General features: G+C 41.3%; 1 protein-coding gene across 5 annotated transcripts in view; it reads left to right on the forward strand.

The window, feature by feature from the left end:
* The window catches only part of INTS6L (integrator complex subunit 6 like), a 57,089-nt gene extending 46,890 nt beyond the window's left edge, over positions 1-10,199 (forward strand). For 2 of the 5 annotated variants that reach the window (XM_070784502.1, XM_070784503.1), the window contains 7 exons: positions 986-1,204; positions 2,438-2,561; positions 3,609-3,751; positions 5,357-5,591; positions 7,221-7,595; positions 8,440-8,533; positions 9,230-10,199. In XM_070784502.1, coding sequence (XP_070640603.1) covers positions 986-1,204; positions 2,438-2,561; positions 3,609-3,751; positions 5,357-5,591; positions 7,221-7,595; positions 8,440-8,533; positions 9,230-9,332 — 1,293 coding nt within the window. In that variant the 3' untranslated portion in view covers positions 9,333-10,199. Of the gene's footprint in view, positions 1-985; positions 1,205-2,437; positions 2,562-3,608; positions 3,752-5,356; positions 5,592-7,220; positions 7,596-8,439; positions 8,534-9,229 lie in introns of those variants that run through there. The other 3 variants (XM_070784504.1, XM_070784505.1, XM_070784506.1) reach the window with 2 other exon arrangements.
* The last annotated feature ends 6,960 nt before the right edge of the window (positions 10,200-17,159 follow it).

The following is a 17,159-nucleotide window of genomic DNA, read 5'->3' on the forward strand; positions in this document are numbered from 1 at the left end:
GCAAGTTCTGGGACCTTCTGGGACACATTGCTTGTATAGTTTTACAAATGGGCTTTTAGGACCCTTTGTGGAAACAGACTCTTCATTTGCTCTTATCCCCTATTTCATGACTAAATTTTTAAACAGATAATAAATATACCTCATTCTAATAATTAAAGAAAATTAATGAATATCTCCGACCAAATCACAAGAAATTCAGAATTAATTTGGGCTTATAAGACATTGGTGGAATTCTACCTTTTAGAAAAAAAAAGATCATTACTAATTTATACTAGCTCTAATTACTAATTTACTTACTAATTTAATAATTCTATGTCACCAGTGTTCTTTGAACCATCTCAGATGTATGTAAATCAGAAAATATGCCCAATATACTGCTATAATACACTCTCAAGCAATATTTATCAATAATGATATAATAGTATCTATTAAGAGAATTTTTTGTTGTGAATTATAAACTTGAGTACTATTATAAATTATTTACTTGGTAATATTTGTTAAATTAAGTATCACATTTTTGTGAGTGGTCTGATATTAGAAATAAACACTATAAGTTTTTTCAGATATAGTGCCAATCTATGTAATCTGAATTTCAGCACTAGTGCAATTTTATAAATGCAGACTTTTACCTTTTATAACTGGGTTCGAAATGAGTATGTTGACTTAGACTAAATTTTACAGTAACAAAATGTGATTTTAAATATCTATGAATATAATTCTTACCCACTGTTTTCATTCTTTCCATGATTCTGTCATAATTTTGACACTAGAGAAGAGGAAAAAAATGTATTATTGGTCTTTCTAGCCCCCTCTGTTCTTTGTGGTAGTACAGAGAAGCACAGGAAAATGTTTAATTATCTGTTTTTCTGTGATTTGTAATTTAAATTTGTTCAGTGGGGTTCTTAAAGTATCATCTTTCTTAAGTAGTAAAAACAACAGTGATAATATAGCTCTTTTTATAACATACTATATACTTTCATTTTAGACCAAACTAGAGTCAGAACGAATACTAGCATCCGTGGGGAAGAAACCTCCCCAGGAAATTGGAATCAAAGTGAAAAATCATTCTGGAGGTGGTGTTTCCTTGACTCACAATAAAAACTTTAGAAAACTATTGAAAGAAATCATTGGGGATACCGCACCGAGACTGACAGAATTGAACACCAAAGAATTTGCCGGCTTCCAAGTAGGGCTCTTAAACAAGGTAAATTGTGACATAAATAGCTTGTTGGGAGTGGTGGGGGGAAATAAGGTCTGTGAAAGACAAAGGGGAGAAGGAATGGGAACAAACAAGGAGAGCTTTCAGATCCCTTGCAGAACCTTTGGTCCTATCCAAAATATCCATAAGACATGTGAAAGTGAAAGTGAAGTCGCTCAGTCGTGTCTGACTCTTTGAGACCCCATGGACTGTATCCTATCAGGCTCCTCCATCCATGGGATTTTCCAGGCAAGAGTGCTGGAGTGTATTGCCATTTCCTTCTCCAGGGGATCTTCCCGACCCAGGAATCGAACCTGGGTCCCCTGCATTGCAGGCATACACTTTACCGTCTGAGCCACCAGGGAAGCCCAAATGGAACATCAGAAGGGGGCACCCGGATGACATGTAGTCCACATGAAAAGGCCCTTGGAATCTGGTCCAATCATATTTGGTTCATGCCAAATGGACAGAACCAAGTATCAAGGACCTCTTGGTATGTACTACATGTCTTATGAACATTTTGGACAGCACCAAGTATAACCAAATATCAAGGATCCTTGGGGAGGACCAAATGTCTGCTAAACTTCAGATCACAGTGCTGAACTAACATTTGTGAGAGGATGGGGAAAGGAAGGAGGAATGGGTATAAAGAGCTTCAGGCATCAGTATAGCTTGTAGAAAGTCTTGGCCAGCCCAACAGGGAACCCTGGCACCACAAGATCCCATAGAGGAGGTCCACATTGGCAGAACTGGCCAGGCCTGAACATCCCCCGTCATTCTCAGTCACTGGCTGGGGGCAGTCTGGAAAGAGCACAGCCTCTGTCCCAGCGCTGCCCCAGATCCTGAAGGCACTGTGGCTGGAGGTGCTCAGATCACTATACCCCTTGTGGATCAGCCATTGCTTCCTGGCCGGACATCCCATCAGCTCCTCTCCATGGCTGCCAGGGGAGGGCATCTAGATTATGAATAGTGGGCCTGCAAGGCTGCCACAGGCACAGATCTCAGGATCTGATGTTTTAAATGGTATACTTGAAAAAGGATGTACACAATGGCTTTAAAGCTACGTGGATGTAGTAGAGTTCAGAACATGGCCAGCAAAGGCAAATTTTCCACTGCAAAATTGTACTGAAGTCAGTTATAATGAATATCCCTCTCTTTGCTAAGATTTTAAGAGGATTAGGAATTACATTTCTATATTAAAAGCCTCAGGAGTAACTGAAATTGTTTCATTTCAAATAGGATTTGAAACCTCAGACATATAGAAATGCTTATGATATTCCACGTAGAGATCTTTTAGACCAGTTAACCAGAATGCGATCCAATCTGCTGAAAACACACAAGTTTATTGTTGGACAAGATGAAGGTAAGTGAACAAAGAAGTACTTTTTGTTGATAAAATGTCAAGTCTGACTAACATGAAGATGTTTATTGCATAAAGCATACATTATTTTGTAGTACTTTAATATTTATAATACGTATTTTCTCTAAATCCCTTCATCTACTAGCACAAGTTTATTGTTCTTGGGTTTAAGGGGAAGTGGGCATTAATTGGCATGTATATTACACTACACATGCTTTAGCTCTTGTAAGTCTCAAAACAACCCCGTGAGACAGATACTGTTTTTATGCCCATTTTTATGGACATTGGAACTCAGAATGAGCGTTTTAATAGCTTCCCCAGTTCTAGTGAGCTGGAAAGCAGCAGAAACTAGGTCTATCAGAATTCGGAAATTGTACACCCTGACACTGTACCACCTAGCCTGCTCTGATAAGTTCAATCCAGATTCCTCCTTTACAGGAAAAGAATGAACCTGATACTGTCGAGGATAATTGATGGTGATGTACAATTACCCTTGATTCCATTTTGTTCATTTTAAACAGTGTCATTTGTCCATTAAAATGAGCAAATCTTAGCCTGGCCAACCTCCTGAAATTATGTCAGTATTTTTTTTTTGAGGGGGGGGTAAGATCTTTTTTGGGGGGGGTGCTTAGAAAGCCTGTAGATCTAATCAAGTTTTCCAAAAGGGTATGGCCCACTAACCAAGATTCTTTAGATGATAAGAGAAAGCCAGAGAGCCTAGGCTCTTCAAAACACAAAATATTGGGTTTTGAGTTGGGATGTGGTATAGGGAATGTCAGCCCATTCTCAAACCTGTGATGAAGAGTGAGGGAGTTGTTCTTGGTCTAGGGATTTGAGCTTGTAGGCCGTGGTGATGTTAGACTGAGTGATGAATGGGATGAAGAGAGATGATTTTAGATCCTAGAATGCTAGATTCAAGATTTTAGCCTATCGGTTGCTGAGATACGCAATGCTAAACCAGACTATGATCATGTCCTCTCAGAAGAACCACACACACTTCAACTACAGAACATGTATAGAGCATCTGTTTGTCTTCTGGTGATTTTGCAGATTCTCTTCATAGTGTTCCAGTCGCACAAATGGGTAACTATCAAGAATATCTAAAGACATTGGCTTCTCCACTTCGAGAGATTGATCCAGATCAACCAAAAAGACTACATACTTTTGGCAATCCATTTAAACAAGATAAGAAGGTGGGATACCCAGTTCTATGTCTGCATAAATCATGATATTCTTGGAATAACTCCTTCCTTTTTGGCAAGGTGTATATAAGTCAGAGGCCTTCTGTTTGTTTAAAAGATAAAATATGTCTCCAGGGCTCTTTGTGAATGGAAAGTGGGAGCCTCCTGATGGAAGAGTATGTTGGTTAAAAAATGGTAGCTGGCATTTACTGCATACGTAGTAGGAGCTGATGTTTTAAATGATAACATTGAATGCACACAACCATTCTGCAGATGAGTATAACTGTCTGCCCTATAATATGAAGAAATCAGAGCTCACTGTGGTCAAATGATTCACCCTGAGTGACATAGCCAGTTAGAGCCAAGATTTGAACCTCCATCTTTCCAGCTCCAGAGTCTGTATTTACTCCCAGCTCCACACACTAATTCCTTCAATATTGAAATCACCATTTATTTCCTTTGTTTACATTATTCAGATCTTTAGTGCTCTATCTAGATAGTTATTAAGTGTTCTTCTTGAAATATGAAGTACTAAGTGATGTTGCTCTATTGGCTTGTCCTACAAGAGATATAAACATGAGATGTGTGTGCACACGCATGTGTGTGTGTGTATGTATCGCTGTGTGTGTATGTGAGAGATATGCTGACTTGATGATATAAGCGTGAAGACAAATAAGAATTATATCTGCAATCATGGAAGAAACCATTGTTACAAAGGTGCAGAGCATGCAATAATGTCTTCTGGAACAAAACTGGACCAAAAGTGTTCTACTTTACCTGAATCCTCAGTTAACTAGAGTTCTTAATCTTCTGTGTCTTGGTTTTTGTCACTGGTAGCACTGGCGATAACTATGACATCTAACTAATAGAGCTCTGTGGAGAATTGTACATCAGTTAGAACATTACCTGACATGTGGTACATGCTCAGTGAATATGTTTTCCTCTTTCTGTACTGTTTTGCTATGGGGAATACTTTGGAAAAGTCATTTATCGTGGTTTTATTCAAATAATGGGAGTGCATCTTCCTAGGTTATCCTTGGATGAAAACAGCTTTTAGTTAACCTTCTGTACTGCTGTCTCTCATCTTTTATTCCCAGGGGTAAAAAGCCCCCTCCTTCATTTGTGTCCAGCACCAAGGTGAATATATATGAATCTCTGTGAGGTTGCTACTGAGGGAATGACATTTTCCATCTACCTATCTGTCACCATTTACATGCAGCATTCTGTATAGTGATTATCAATATTTCTTAAGGATGCATTTAAATCACACAAAAGGGAATGATTTCCTTACCAAGGGTTGATGCAAAATGGTTTGTAGCTTCTTCAGAAGGGTAACTGTGGGTTAATTTCCATTTTGGTTGATGAGAGTTTCTTATTCCCCAGGCTTTCAGGTTAATCATGATTGTGTTATGTTTGACCGTAAAACAAGTTTCCTCCTTGTTCCACTTAGACTGGATTAAAATTGAGTAGTGTTTTCTGAAAAGTCTATGTGAGGCATGGCAAATCTTTGGCCCATGATTAAGATCTATATTGTTGACATAATGCATGATCATATATGCATGTGAAGAGTGTGTGCAGTGTTCTCTTTAATGGAATATGTTCATTGATGTTTTCTAGGGAATGATGATCGATGAAGCAGATGAGTTTGTAGCAGGGCCGCAAAAGAAAGTGAAACGTCCTGGAGAAGTCAACAGTGCTTTGTCATCTAAGAGAAGGCGGAGTATGTCCCTGCTGTTGAGGAAACCACAAACACCACCTACTGTAACTAACCATGTGGGCGGAAAGGGACCACCCTCAGCCTCGTGGTTCCCATCTTATTCAAACCTCATAAAACCCACCCTTGTATATACAGGTATAGAGTAGTGGTTGTGATTTCCTTATGGCCCCTAGAGGACTAAGACACTAAACAATTTTCTTTTATATTCATTTCTTTTGTATTCAGTTTTTGTTCATTAAGTAAGCCATTATTTTTAATCATCCATGTGGTAGGTACAAAGCACCCTGTGAGAGGAGAGACCTTGTTTCAAGGATCTCCATCTATATGAGGGGAGGAAGATCCCTACTTACATAGTAGTTAACACAAGATGGAGAAATGTTGGAAGATGTGCCTGTTGACTTTGTCAAGTCAAGGCTGAAGAAGGTGCATCAATTTGGAGTTGCTGCAGAAGTCAGTAGGAGCAAATGGGCTCAGTATGGCTGGGTCTGCACTGGGTCAGTAAAGGCTGGTGCTGTCTGTGTGCTCATCTCCTCTCCTTACTCCAGCCCAGCACAGTCTGGCCCAGCCTCCTCCACTCCACTGGATGGTGCCAAGTATAAATCCCACACCCCACCATTCTTCTCCATTCCTCTGATCTATGCTGCCATCGTGTCACCAAGATACTCCAATAGTTTATTTTTCTACTTTCCAACCTTCTCATCTAACTCATTTTCTGACCTGCAGCCAGAGTGATCATATCAACATAGAAATCAGATCACACCACATCCATGCTGAAAACGCCTCATTACCTTTCCTAGGCACTCAGAGCACAATATGAGCTCCTGACTCTGGTCCACTGGCTCTGCACGACCTGGGCCCAACATCCTCTCCTAACATGTGTCCTCTGCATGGGCATAGGCCGGCTCTCCCTCCTCCTCCATCCTCTGCCCAAAGGACACCTGCTCAGAAGGGATCTGCCTGACCTCGTGATCCACTGGGGCTCCCCCTCCTGCTCTCTGTCCCCTCCCTGCTTGCTTCTCCCCGAACACGAATTTGAACTGTAATTGTTTTGTTGGATCATAGTACACTTCCTGCCTGGCCTTCCCATGAGCACGGACATTCCATTAGGGTGGGGATTGTTTCTATGTGTGCTGTTGGAGGCTGCCCCCAGCTCCTGGCATGGTGCCCAGCACAGAGGACGATGAGTCAATGGAGGAGAGGTGTCAGACCTGGAGTAAAAAGAAATTCACTTTTCTGAGACAGAAAAGATGAATGAGGAGAATCATGTACTGGCAGAGAATTGGGGTGATGAAGTACATATAGAGCTTTCAGATCTAGTGGTCACCACCTCTGTTTCCTCAGAACTTTTAAGGAAGAGAGGGTGGAGTTTGAGGAGGCGGGGCACACGTAGTCTGGTGTCAAGCTCAGTAGAGCATGGCATTTCATATAATGAAATAAAATTTCATTTCATTTCATATAAATGACAGAAACCATGACATCATGTGAGACTTGCTGCTTTTCAGCTTGGAAAGCACAAGCTGCAGCTAAGCCCTCAGTGCCAGGGATCTGAGACTGTTTATTAGTTGTTCTGTCTTGTTTCCATATATATTCTTGGTGCCATGGAGATTACCTTCCTGAGCTCAACTTGAGGGGTCTTGAGCTCCCTCTGGTACATCCTCTTGCTTTATGAAACCATTTCCTCAAAACTGAGGAGCCCCATGATATCCCTTTGGGGTTACTATAACACACCTACCCCACAGCTCAACTTCTCATTTTGGTTTCCAGGTGTTACTGTCACTCACGATGTTCATGAGGAGAAGATGGAAAATGGTCAAATCTCACCTGATGGCTTCTTGTCAAAATCTGCTTCACCAGAGCTTATGAATATGGCAGGAGATGGTATCCCCCCTGACCAAGTGGATTCTCTATCTGACGATTTCACTAGTCTCAGGGAAGATGGCCCGATGCACAAACCTGGGAGTAATGCACTTCCAGGAGAAACCAAGAACTGCAGCGTCTCTGTGGATGATCAGAAAGTCTCAGTAACATCTGCTTTGGAGACTGTGCCAAGTACATTGCAGATAACTCCTGCTATGGCACAAGGAATCAATGCTGATATAAAGCACCAGTTAATGAAGGAAGTTCGAAAATTTGGACGAAGTAAGTAGTAGAAGAACATCTATCGGTAATATAATGGGGAGATCCCTTTCATTTTAAGATTCAAAATAGATTCAGGATAACTCTTAAGGTGCATTTTTGGGAAATATTGGACTTTCACATAATTGAAAATGATTCCTCTTGTTTTACCTAAACAACTCAACACACCTTTCTGGTTTTCCCCCCTTACTTATTGTAATAATCTCCTTTTGCTGCTATAACAAGTTATCACAAATTTTGTAGCTCAAAACTGAATTTTCTTAGAGTTGTGGAAGTGAGATTTGAACTTCTTTTCATTGGGCTAACATGAAGGTGTTGGCAGGCTAGCATTCCTTCTGAATGCTCAGGGGGAGTCTGTTTCCTTACCTCTTCCAGCTTCCACAGGCTGCCTGTGTTCCTTGACTCATGGCCTCTTCCTCCATCTTAAACCAGCAATGTAGCCCCTTCTTAAGCCAGCAGTGTAGCTCCTCTCTAACCTCTGCCCCCACCCTTACATCTTTTCTCCCCGACCAGCTCTACTGCCTCCGTTTCCTAAGGATATTTGTGATTATATTGGGCCTCCATGTATAAACCTGGATAATCTCCCCAGCTCCAGATCCATAACTTAATCCCATCTACAAAGTAGAGTCTCTTTTGCAAGATAAGGTAATATGTTGACAGTTTCTGAGAATTAGGACATGGACAACTTGAGGGGTGGGGCATCATTCAGCTGACCACATTTGATTAGTGTTTACAGGTTTCCCTAGCAGATAGTGCAGATGTCTTGATGATTGTTGAGGATGTATAAATATTGCATTTTATTTTTCATCCACGTTTTTAACAACAATAATATTTTTAATATCTTCAGAATATGAGAGAATTTTCACTTTGCTTGAAGGAGTACAAGGACCTCTTGCAGTCAAGAAACAATTTGTTGAATTTACCATCAAGGAAGCTGCAAGGTGGGTGTGAAGAGGAACTCTTCATTGTGTTTTTTGTTTATTTAATTATTTTTGGTTACGCGGGGTCTTCTTTCTGTGCTCAGGCTTTCTCTAGTTGCGGCACACAGGCTTGTCATTTCAGTAGCTTCTCTTGTTGTGGAGCACGGGCTCTAGGGTGTTCAGGCTTCAGCAGCTGCGGCATCTGGGTTCAGTAGTTGCAGCTCCTGGGCTCTAGAGCACAGGCTCAGTAGTTTGGGTGTGTGGGCGTAGTTGCCCTGAGGCATGTGGAATCTTAGTTCTTGGACCAGGGATCAAACCTGTGTCCCCTGCACTGCAGAGCAGATTCCACTAGACAACCAGGGAAGTCACTTGCGTGTTTCTGTGAGCATAAGGACCCAATGTAAAACAGGCAGAGGGATTGAGCCTGCCTTTCTTTTGTAAGCCCTGGCCTTCATGCATAGTTATAGCTATCTCCAGAGGCATTTAGATTGCTATTATCCGAGTCCAACTCATTCACCCAAGTCTATGGGAGCTTTCTGGACTCTTCACAGTCTGAGGCGGGCTTGGGCTCTCAGTTGGTACTCTTGGTATTAGCTAAGCCCCATCTTTACATGAAGATACATTTTCTATTTCCCATGTAGATTGTCAGTTCCACCTGGTACCCCACACAGTGCTTTAAGGACCTTTTGGTTAATAAAATTCCTCTTTCTTTTTTAGGTTCAAAAGACGAGTCTTAATTCAGTACCTTGAGAAGGTACTAGAAAAAATAGAATCCTATCACCTTCTCAACAATGTTAATCACATCAACAGCAGATCATGATATTACCGCAGAGACCAAGAAGGAGAAAAGAACAAGTTCTCTGTGTTGTAGGACAGAGCGGGATATTGTTGAACATCCCAGGATGTTTTACTCAAGGGAACTGGCTTCCAGAGGTTAAGAAAAAGCAATGACAGCTTTCATTTTCTGACTCTCTGGCAGTAAAAGCTGGCTTTGCCCTGTTTTCTTTGAAAGTACTAACTAGTTGGTTTTTTTTTTTGTTACTTTTCCCAATTGAGGAAGGTGATATGATTAATCCAGCAGGTTAAGTTCAGTGAACACACACAAGTGACAAGGGTTCACTCTTGAGTTCGGTCATCCTGGGCATGTCCAGAGTGACTAGGGGCCACCTGCAGGCAGAGCACTACCTGATGCTCTTACTATGTCATTTAGAAAGAAGAGGGGTTCAGAGTCCACCTGCTAATTGTGTGTGTTCTGAACGAAGTTTTCAACAATTCCTAGTTGTGCCTTTAAAACCATGCAATATTCAGGACAGTTTGGATCAAAGAGTGAGAAAGCTGCTATTTGGGTAACTTATTTCTCCATGGGAGGGGGCAGGGAGAGTCACCAAATGATCTACCTCCAACTGTCTTCTATTTTGTCTAGAGACATTACAAAGTACGCCTGAGGCCACCCCCACCCCTGACGTTTGTTCTTGCATGTGATGCCAGAAAGGCTTCAGGTGGACTTGTGCATTCTGTGCTTCAGAAGCACTAAAAAAAAATAATGTAGATATTTCCTTTAATGTTTATACAAAAGTTTTTATGGAGCAGTATTGTTATGTTTGTATTTGCAGAAATTTAAGTGTACAAAGAGATTTTGACTTTTCATATATAAAATAAATCATTTTATTGATTTTTCACAAGGTCATTGACGCTTGAGAAATTTCTAGTTTTGTCTTTCTTCTGATTTGTAACTCCTTTCAGAAAAAATGCCCACTGTAATTAAGATGTTAGCAGAATGATGTAAACTTCAAAATGTCACTCACCGAACTGATACTGGTGAAACTGGTGGAGTGGGGTACTCAAGAAACACCGAAAACACTGGGGAAAATGATTGGAATCAAGTTTACTGGGACTCTGGAAGATAGAGGTTTACAGCAACCAGGTGAATGTTGAGTCAGAAGAAGACCCATTGAAATGTGATAGGAGAATCTGGTAGCATTTTAACTTATTCTTGCCTCATTCTCCTCCCCAGTATAACAGTGGTCTTGAAGATGTCAGCCTGCATTCCAACTGAGGGTTCCTGGCTCAAGAGGGAGGAGGATAGACCTTATTCCCAAGGAATTGTGTTTGTTTAAACCTGTCCAGAGGCCTCCCTGAAGGACTGACCAATGGGACTGATTGCTTTTCTTTTGTCTAACTCTAAACTCTCTTATAAGGACTTCCTTGGCAGTCCAGTGGTTAAGACTGTACTTCCACTGCAAGGAACACAGGTTTGATTCCTGATGCAGGAACTAAGATCCCTCATGCCATGTGGTACAGCCAAAAAAAAAAATTTTTTTTAACTTTAAAAATAAACTGTTATAGTAGAGAAGCAGCTATGTGAAGGTTGTTCCTCAAAAACATTGAAAGGCAAGTAAGGGGCTTCCCTGATGGTCCAGTGGTTAGGAATCCACCAGCTAATGCAGGGGACAAGGATTCAGTCCCCGGTACAGGAGAAGTCCACATGCCACAGAGCAGCTAAATCCGTGTGCCACAACTACTGAGCCAGCACTCTAGAGCCCAGGAGCCACAACCACTGAAGCCCGAGTGCCTAGAGCACATGCTCCTAAAAAAAAAAAAATGAAAAAGGCAAGTGAATAAGCTCCTGATGCTTATGGCAAGTAAAGTGTTAGTTCCTCAGTCATGATGGTGGTTTTTGTTCAGCTGCTAAGTCTTGTCCAACTCTTTGCGACCCCATGACCTCCAGCATGCCAGGCTGCTTTGTCCTTCACTATCTCCCAGAGTTTGCTCAAACTCATGTCCACTGAGTTGGTGATGCCATCCAACCATCTCATCCTCTGTCGTCCCCTTCTCTTCCTGCACTCAATCTTTCCCAACATCAGGGGCTTTTCCAAGGAGTCAGCTCTTCACATCAGGTGGCCAAAGTATTGGAGCTTCAACTTCAGCATCAGACCTTCCAAGAATATTCAGGGTTGATTTCCTTCAGGATTGACTGGTTTGATCTCCTTGCAGTCCTAGGGACTCTCTAGAGGTCTTCTTCAGCACCACAATTAGAAAGCACCAATTCTTCAGCACTTAGCCTTCTTTATGGTCCAACTCTCACATCGGTACATGACTACTGGAAAAACCATAGCTTTGACAATATGGATCTATGTCAATAAAGTGATGCCTCTGCTTTTTAATATGCTGTCTGAGTTTGTCATAGCTTTTCTTCCCACCTGGCACTAGTGGTAAAGAATCTGCCTGCCAGTGCAGGAGATGCAAGAGACACAGGTTCGAGCCCTGGGTTGGGAAGATCCACTGGCGTAGGAAATGGTAACCCACTCCAGTATTCTTGCCTGGAAAATTCCATGGACAGAGGAGCCTGGCAGGCTACAGTTCATGGAGTCACAAAGAATTGGACATGACTGAGCACATACACATCTTAGATTTCATATATATATAAGTTAATATGTGATATTTGTTTATCTCTTTCTGACTTGCTTCACTCTATATAATAAGCTCGAGGTTCATTCACCTCATTAGAACTGACTCGAATGTGTTCCTTTATATGGCTGAGCAATATTCCATTGTATATATGTACCACAGCTTCTTTATCCATTCATCTGTCTATGGGCATCTAATTTGCTAACATGTCCTAGCTATTGCAAATAGTGCTGGAGTGAACATTGGTGTACATGTGTCTTTTTCAATTATGATTTTCTCAGGGTATATGCCCAGTAGTGGAGTCATTGGGTCTTATGGTAGTTTTATTCCTAGTTTTTTAAGGAATCTCCACACTGTCCTCTATAGTGGCTGTATCAATTTACATTCCCATCAACAGTGCAAGAGGATTCCCTTTTCTCCACATCCTCTCCAGCATTTATTGTTTGTAGACTTTTTGATGATAGCCATTCTGACTGGTGTGAGGTGATATCTCATTGTAGTTTTGATTTGCATTTCTTTAATAATGAGTGATATTGAGCATCTTTTCATGTGTTTATTAGTCATCTGTATGTCTTCTTTGGAGATATGTCTTTTTAGGTCTTCTGCCCACTTTTTGATTGGGTTGTTTGTTTTTCTGGTATTGAGTTACATGAGCTGCTTGTATGTTTTGAAGACTAATCCTTTGTCAGCTGTTTCATTTGTTTTCACCTTGTTTATAGTTTTCTTTGCTGTGCAAAAGCTCTTAAGTTTAATTAGGTCCCACTTTATTTTTGTTTTTATTTCCATTACTCTGGGAGGTGGGTCATAGAGGATCTTGCTGTGATTTATGTCATATAGTGTTCTGCCTATGTTTTCCTCTAAGAGTTATATAGTTTATGGTCCTACATTTAGGCTGTTCATCCATTTTGAGTTTATCTTTGTGTATGGTGTTAGAAGGGGTTCTAATTTAATTCTTTCACACTTAGCTGTCCAGTTTTCCCAGTACCACTTATTGAAGACACTATCTTTTCTTCATTGTATAGTCTTGCCTCCTTTGTCAAAGATAAGGTGCCCATAGGTGCATGGGTTTATCTCTGGGCTTTCTATCTTGCTCCATTGGTCTATATTTCTGTTTTTGTGCCAGTACCATACTGTCTTGATAACTGTAGCTTTGTAGTCTAATCTGAGGTCAGGAAGGTTGATTCCTCCAACTCCATTCTTCTTTCTCAAAATAGCTTTGGCTATTCAGGGTCTTTTATGTTTCCATATGAATTGTGAAATTTTTTATTCTAGTTCTGTGAAAAATACCATTAGTAATTTGATAGGGATTGCCTTGAATCTGTGGATTGCTTTTGGTAGTATAGTCATTTTCACAATATTGATTCTTTCAGCACAGGAACATGGAATATCTCTCCATTTGTTTATGTCATCTTTGATTTCTTTCATCTGTGTCTTAAAATAGTAAAACAGTTTTAGGATAAGATAGTTCTGTAATGGTTGCACAGCATTGTGAAGGTACTTTATGCCATTGAGTTGTACATTTTAAAATGGTAAACTTTAGGGAATTTCCTGGCTGCCTAGTGGTTAGGATTCCATGCTTCCACTGCCAGGGTCCTAGGTTCGATCCTTGGTCAAGTAACTAAAATCCTGCAAGCCACGGCATGATCAAAAAATAAAACTAAAAGGGTGCTGTCACCTCAACAGAGGTAGGGAGGAAAACTAAAACCACAAACATGACCTAGAACCGCGTAAGGACAGACAAATACATCTCCGTTATTGTGGCCTCTGATCCTGGTGACAAAATATCTGCAGAAACCAAGGCTCTACTTCACGGAGTTAAACATAAACACCTGGTCCAAAAGATAGAGATACCGAGAGTGAATCTGGGGGAAGACAAAGAAATTGCAGACCCAGCTGCTGCTTCATGCCAAAAGGTGAATCTGCAGATCAGCAACAAGATGTGGGAGCTGCAAAATGGTGGCTGCTTCTCTTCCACCACAGTCTCCAACCTCCCAGAGTCCCTCTGTGGCACCCTCTGACCGAAAACATGCAGGAAGTAGAAGTGTCTGTGATGTGAGTCACCTAACCAAAGTGACACTTTACAACGGGCACCTCTTGTCATCTTACTACTTATGAACATCTCTCTAAACCATACTTCATCTTTAAATAGAAACAACAAAGACGTGATTCTGCCTAACCGGATACATTTCTCCCACCTACAACCAAGAGAACACTAACACATCTCTGAAAGAGGGCACAAAGTCATATCTTTTAAGTCTTATTCATTCTTTACCTGATTCACACCCCAGTTTAATATTGTGTACCTTAAAAACTGAAAAATAAAATTAACTAATAACACATCTTGTGTTAGAAATTATTTGGTTAATGTATATGTGAGTCGATTTATACAAAAATAAATGATACTCATAATCATTACAGTCCTTGTTTCTGCATATGGTTATGTGGTTACTTCTACATCCCGTTCCACATTTTCTTACCCTCACAAGTCCTTTCCCTGGTGATTGTCCTTTCCATGATGAAGTGACCCAACCTCTCACTCTTGAGGTTCATGGCCATTAGCGCTCCTAAATGAATTAGGGTGGTATAGTTTCCATTCACGGAGAAGGCAATGGCACACCACTCCAGTACTCTTGCCTGGAAAATCCTATGGGCGGAGGAGCCTGGTGGGCTGCAGTCCATGGGATCGTGAAGAGTCGGACACGACTGAGCAACTTCACTTTCACTTTTCACTTTCATGCATTGGAGAAGGAAATGGCAACCCACTCCAGTGTTCTTGCCTGGAGAATCCCAGGGACAGGGGAGCCTGGTGGGCTGCCGTCTATGGGTTGCACAGAGTCGGACACGACTGAAGCGACTTAGCAGCAGCAGCAGCAGTTTCCATTGACTTTAATCAGTGGGCATGAGAGTACTGAGAGGTGCCTTATAGCAGCTCCTGCAGTGAATAGAAGGGGTGATGGTGGGCATCCTTGTCTTGTTTTTTATCTTAAGAAGAATATTTCCAGTTATTCACATAGAAATACAGTATGCTATGGATTTCTGATGTGTAACCTTCTTAGCAAATGCTTTCAAATTTTTCTTTATGATAAGTTGTTGAATCTCATCCCATGTGCTGTCTGCATTTACTAGGCTAATCTTATGACTTTCCTCTTTTAAACTGCCAATAAAGTGTGATGGTTCAATTGCCTGTAAGCTCCCAATTCCCCTTTTCATCCTGCTCTGTGAAAATGTTTTGGGCCCTTGCCATTTTTTCCCTGTGGCAGTTGTTACTAAAGTTTACCACTGGAGAGCGCCAGAGACAGTAAAAAGCAAGAGATTCTCTTCTGGTTCTGGGTTGGGGGCACAGCCATCTTGTGCAGGGCACCAGGCTTCTCCAGCGCCAGGCTCTGCCCCTCACATGGCTTCTATAGGGCCCGACTGGTGCAGAGCAATGTGGCCAACACCACTCCATAGCCAGAAGCTTCCTTTAGACTTCCCTCAGGCAGTATTATTTGGGTTGGCCAAAAAGTTCCTTCGATTCTGTCTGTATGCTATGATGGAAAAACCTGGATGAACTTTTTGGCAAACCCAATATATCAGAGTGTTTCTAGTAAGACACTTGCTCATGTACAACATTGCCAGTCACCTCAGAGAAAGATTTCCAGCAACTTTCAGAGGGCAGATTTCCAGATAGTTCCACTAGTGTGTCTCCACTACACAGCGACCAGTAACGCTGAAGAAGCTGAAGTTGAACAGTTCTATGAAGACCTACAAGACCTTCTAGAACTAACACCCAAAAGAGATGTCCTTTTCATTATAGGGGACTGGAATGCAAAAGTAGGAAGTCAAGAAATACCTGGAGTAACAGGCAACTTTGGCCTTGGAGTACAGAATGAAGCAGGGCAAAGGCTAATAGAGTTCAGCCAAGAGAACACACTGGTCATAGTGCCTTCCAACAACACAAGAGAAGACTCTACACATGGACATCACCAGATAGTCGACACTGAAATCAGATTGATTACATTCTTTGCAGCCAAAGATGGAGAAGCTCTATACAGTCAGCAAAAACAAGACCAGGAGCTGACTGTAGCTCAGATCATGAACTCCTTATTGCCAAATTCAGACTGAAATTGAAGAAAGTGGAGAAAACCACTAGACCATTCAGGTATGACTTAAATCAAATCCCTTATGATTATACAGTGGAAGTAGAAATAGATTTAAGGGACTAGATCTGATAGACAGAGTGCCTGATGAACTATGGACAGAGTACAGGAGACAGGGATCAAGACCATCCCCATGGAAAAGAAATGCAAAAAAGCAAAATGGCTGTCTGGGGAGGCCTTACAAATAGCTGTGAAAAGAAGGGACGTGAAAAGCAAAGGGAAAGATACACCCATTTGAATGCAGAATTCCAAAGAATAGCAAGGAGAGATAAGAAAGCCTTCCTCAGCAATCAATGCAAAGAAATAGAGGAAAACAACAGAATGGGAAACACTAGAGATCTCTTCAAGAAAATTAGAGATACCAAGGGAACATTTTATGCAAAGATGGGCTCGATAAAGGACAGAAATGGTAGGGACCTAACAGAAGCAGAAGATATTAAGAAGAGGTGGCAAGAATACACAGAAAAACTGTACAAAAAAAATCTTCACGACCCAGATAATCACGATGGTGTGATCACTGACCTAGAGCCAGACATCCTGGAATGTGAAGTCAAGTGGGCCTTGACAGCTTCTTCAGCGTTACCGGTCGCTGTGTAGTGGAGACACACTAGTGGAACTATCTGGAAATCTGCCCTCTGAAAGTTGCTGGAAATCTTTCTCTGAGGTGACTGGCAATGTTGTACATGGGCAAGTGTCTTACTAGAAACACCCTGATATATTGGGTTTGCCAAAAAGTTCATCCAGGTTTTTTCATCATAGCTTACAGAATCGAAGGAACTTTTTGGCCAACCCAAATAATACTGCCTGAACAGTTCAGGCCAACAGGAAGCATCACTACGAACAAAGCTAGTGGAGGTGATGGAATTCCAGTTGAGCTATTTCAAATCCTGGAAGATGATGCTGTGAAAGTGCTGCACTCAATATGCCAGCAAATTTGGAAAACTCAGCAGTGGCCATAGGACTGGAAAAGGTCAGTTTTAATTCCAATCCCAGAGAAAGGCAATGCCAAAGAATGCTCAAATTACCGCACAATTGCACTCATCTCACACGCTAGTAAAATAATGCTTAAAATTCTCCAAGCCAGGCTTCAGCAATACATG

This window comes from Bos indicus, chromosome X (assembly GCF_029378745.1).
Source record: "Bos indicus isolate NIAB-ARS_2022 breed Sahiwal x Tharparkar chromosome X, NIAB-ARS_B.indTharparkar_mat_pri_1.0, whole genome shotgun sequence".
Taxonomy (NCBI): domain Eukaryota; kingdom Metazoa; phylum Chordata; class Mammalia; order Artiodactyla; family Bovidae; genus Bos; species Bos indicus.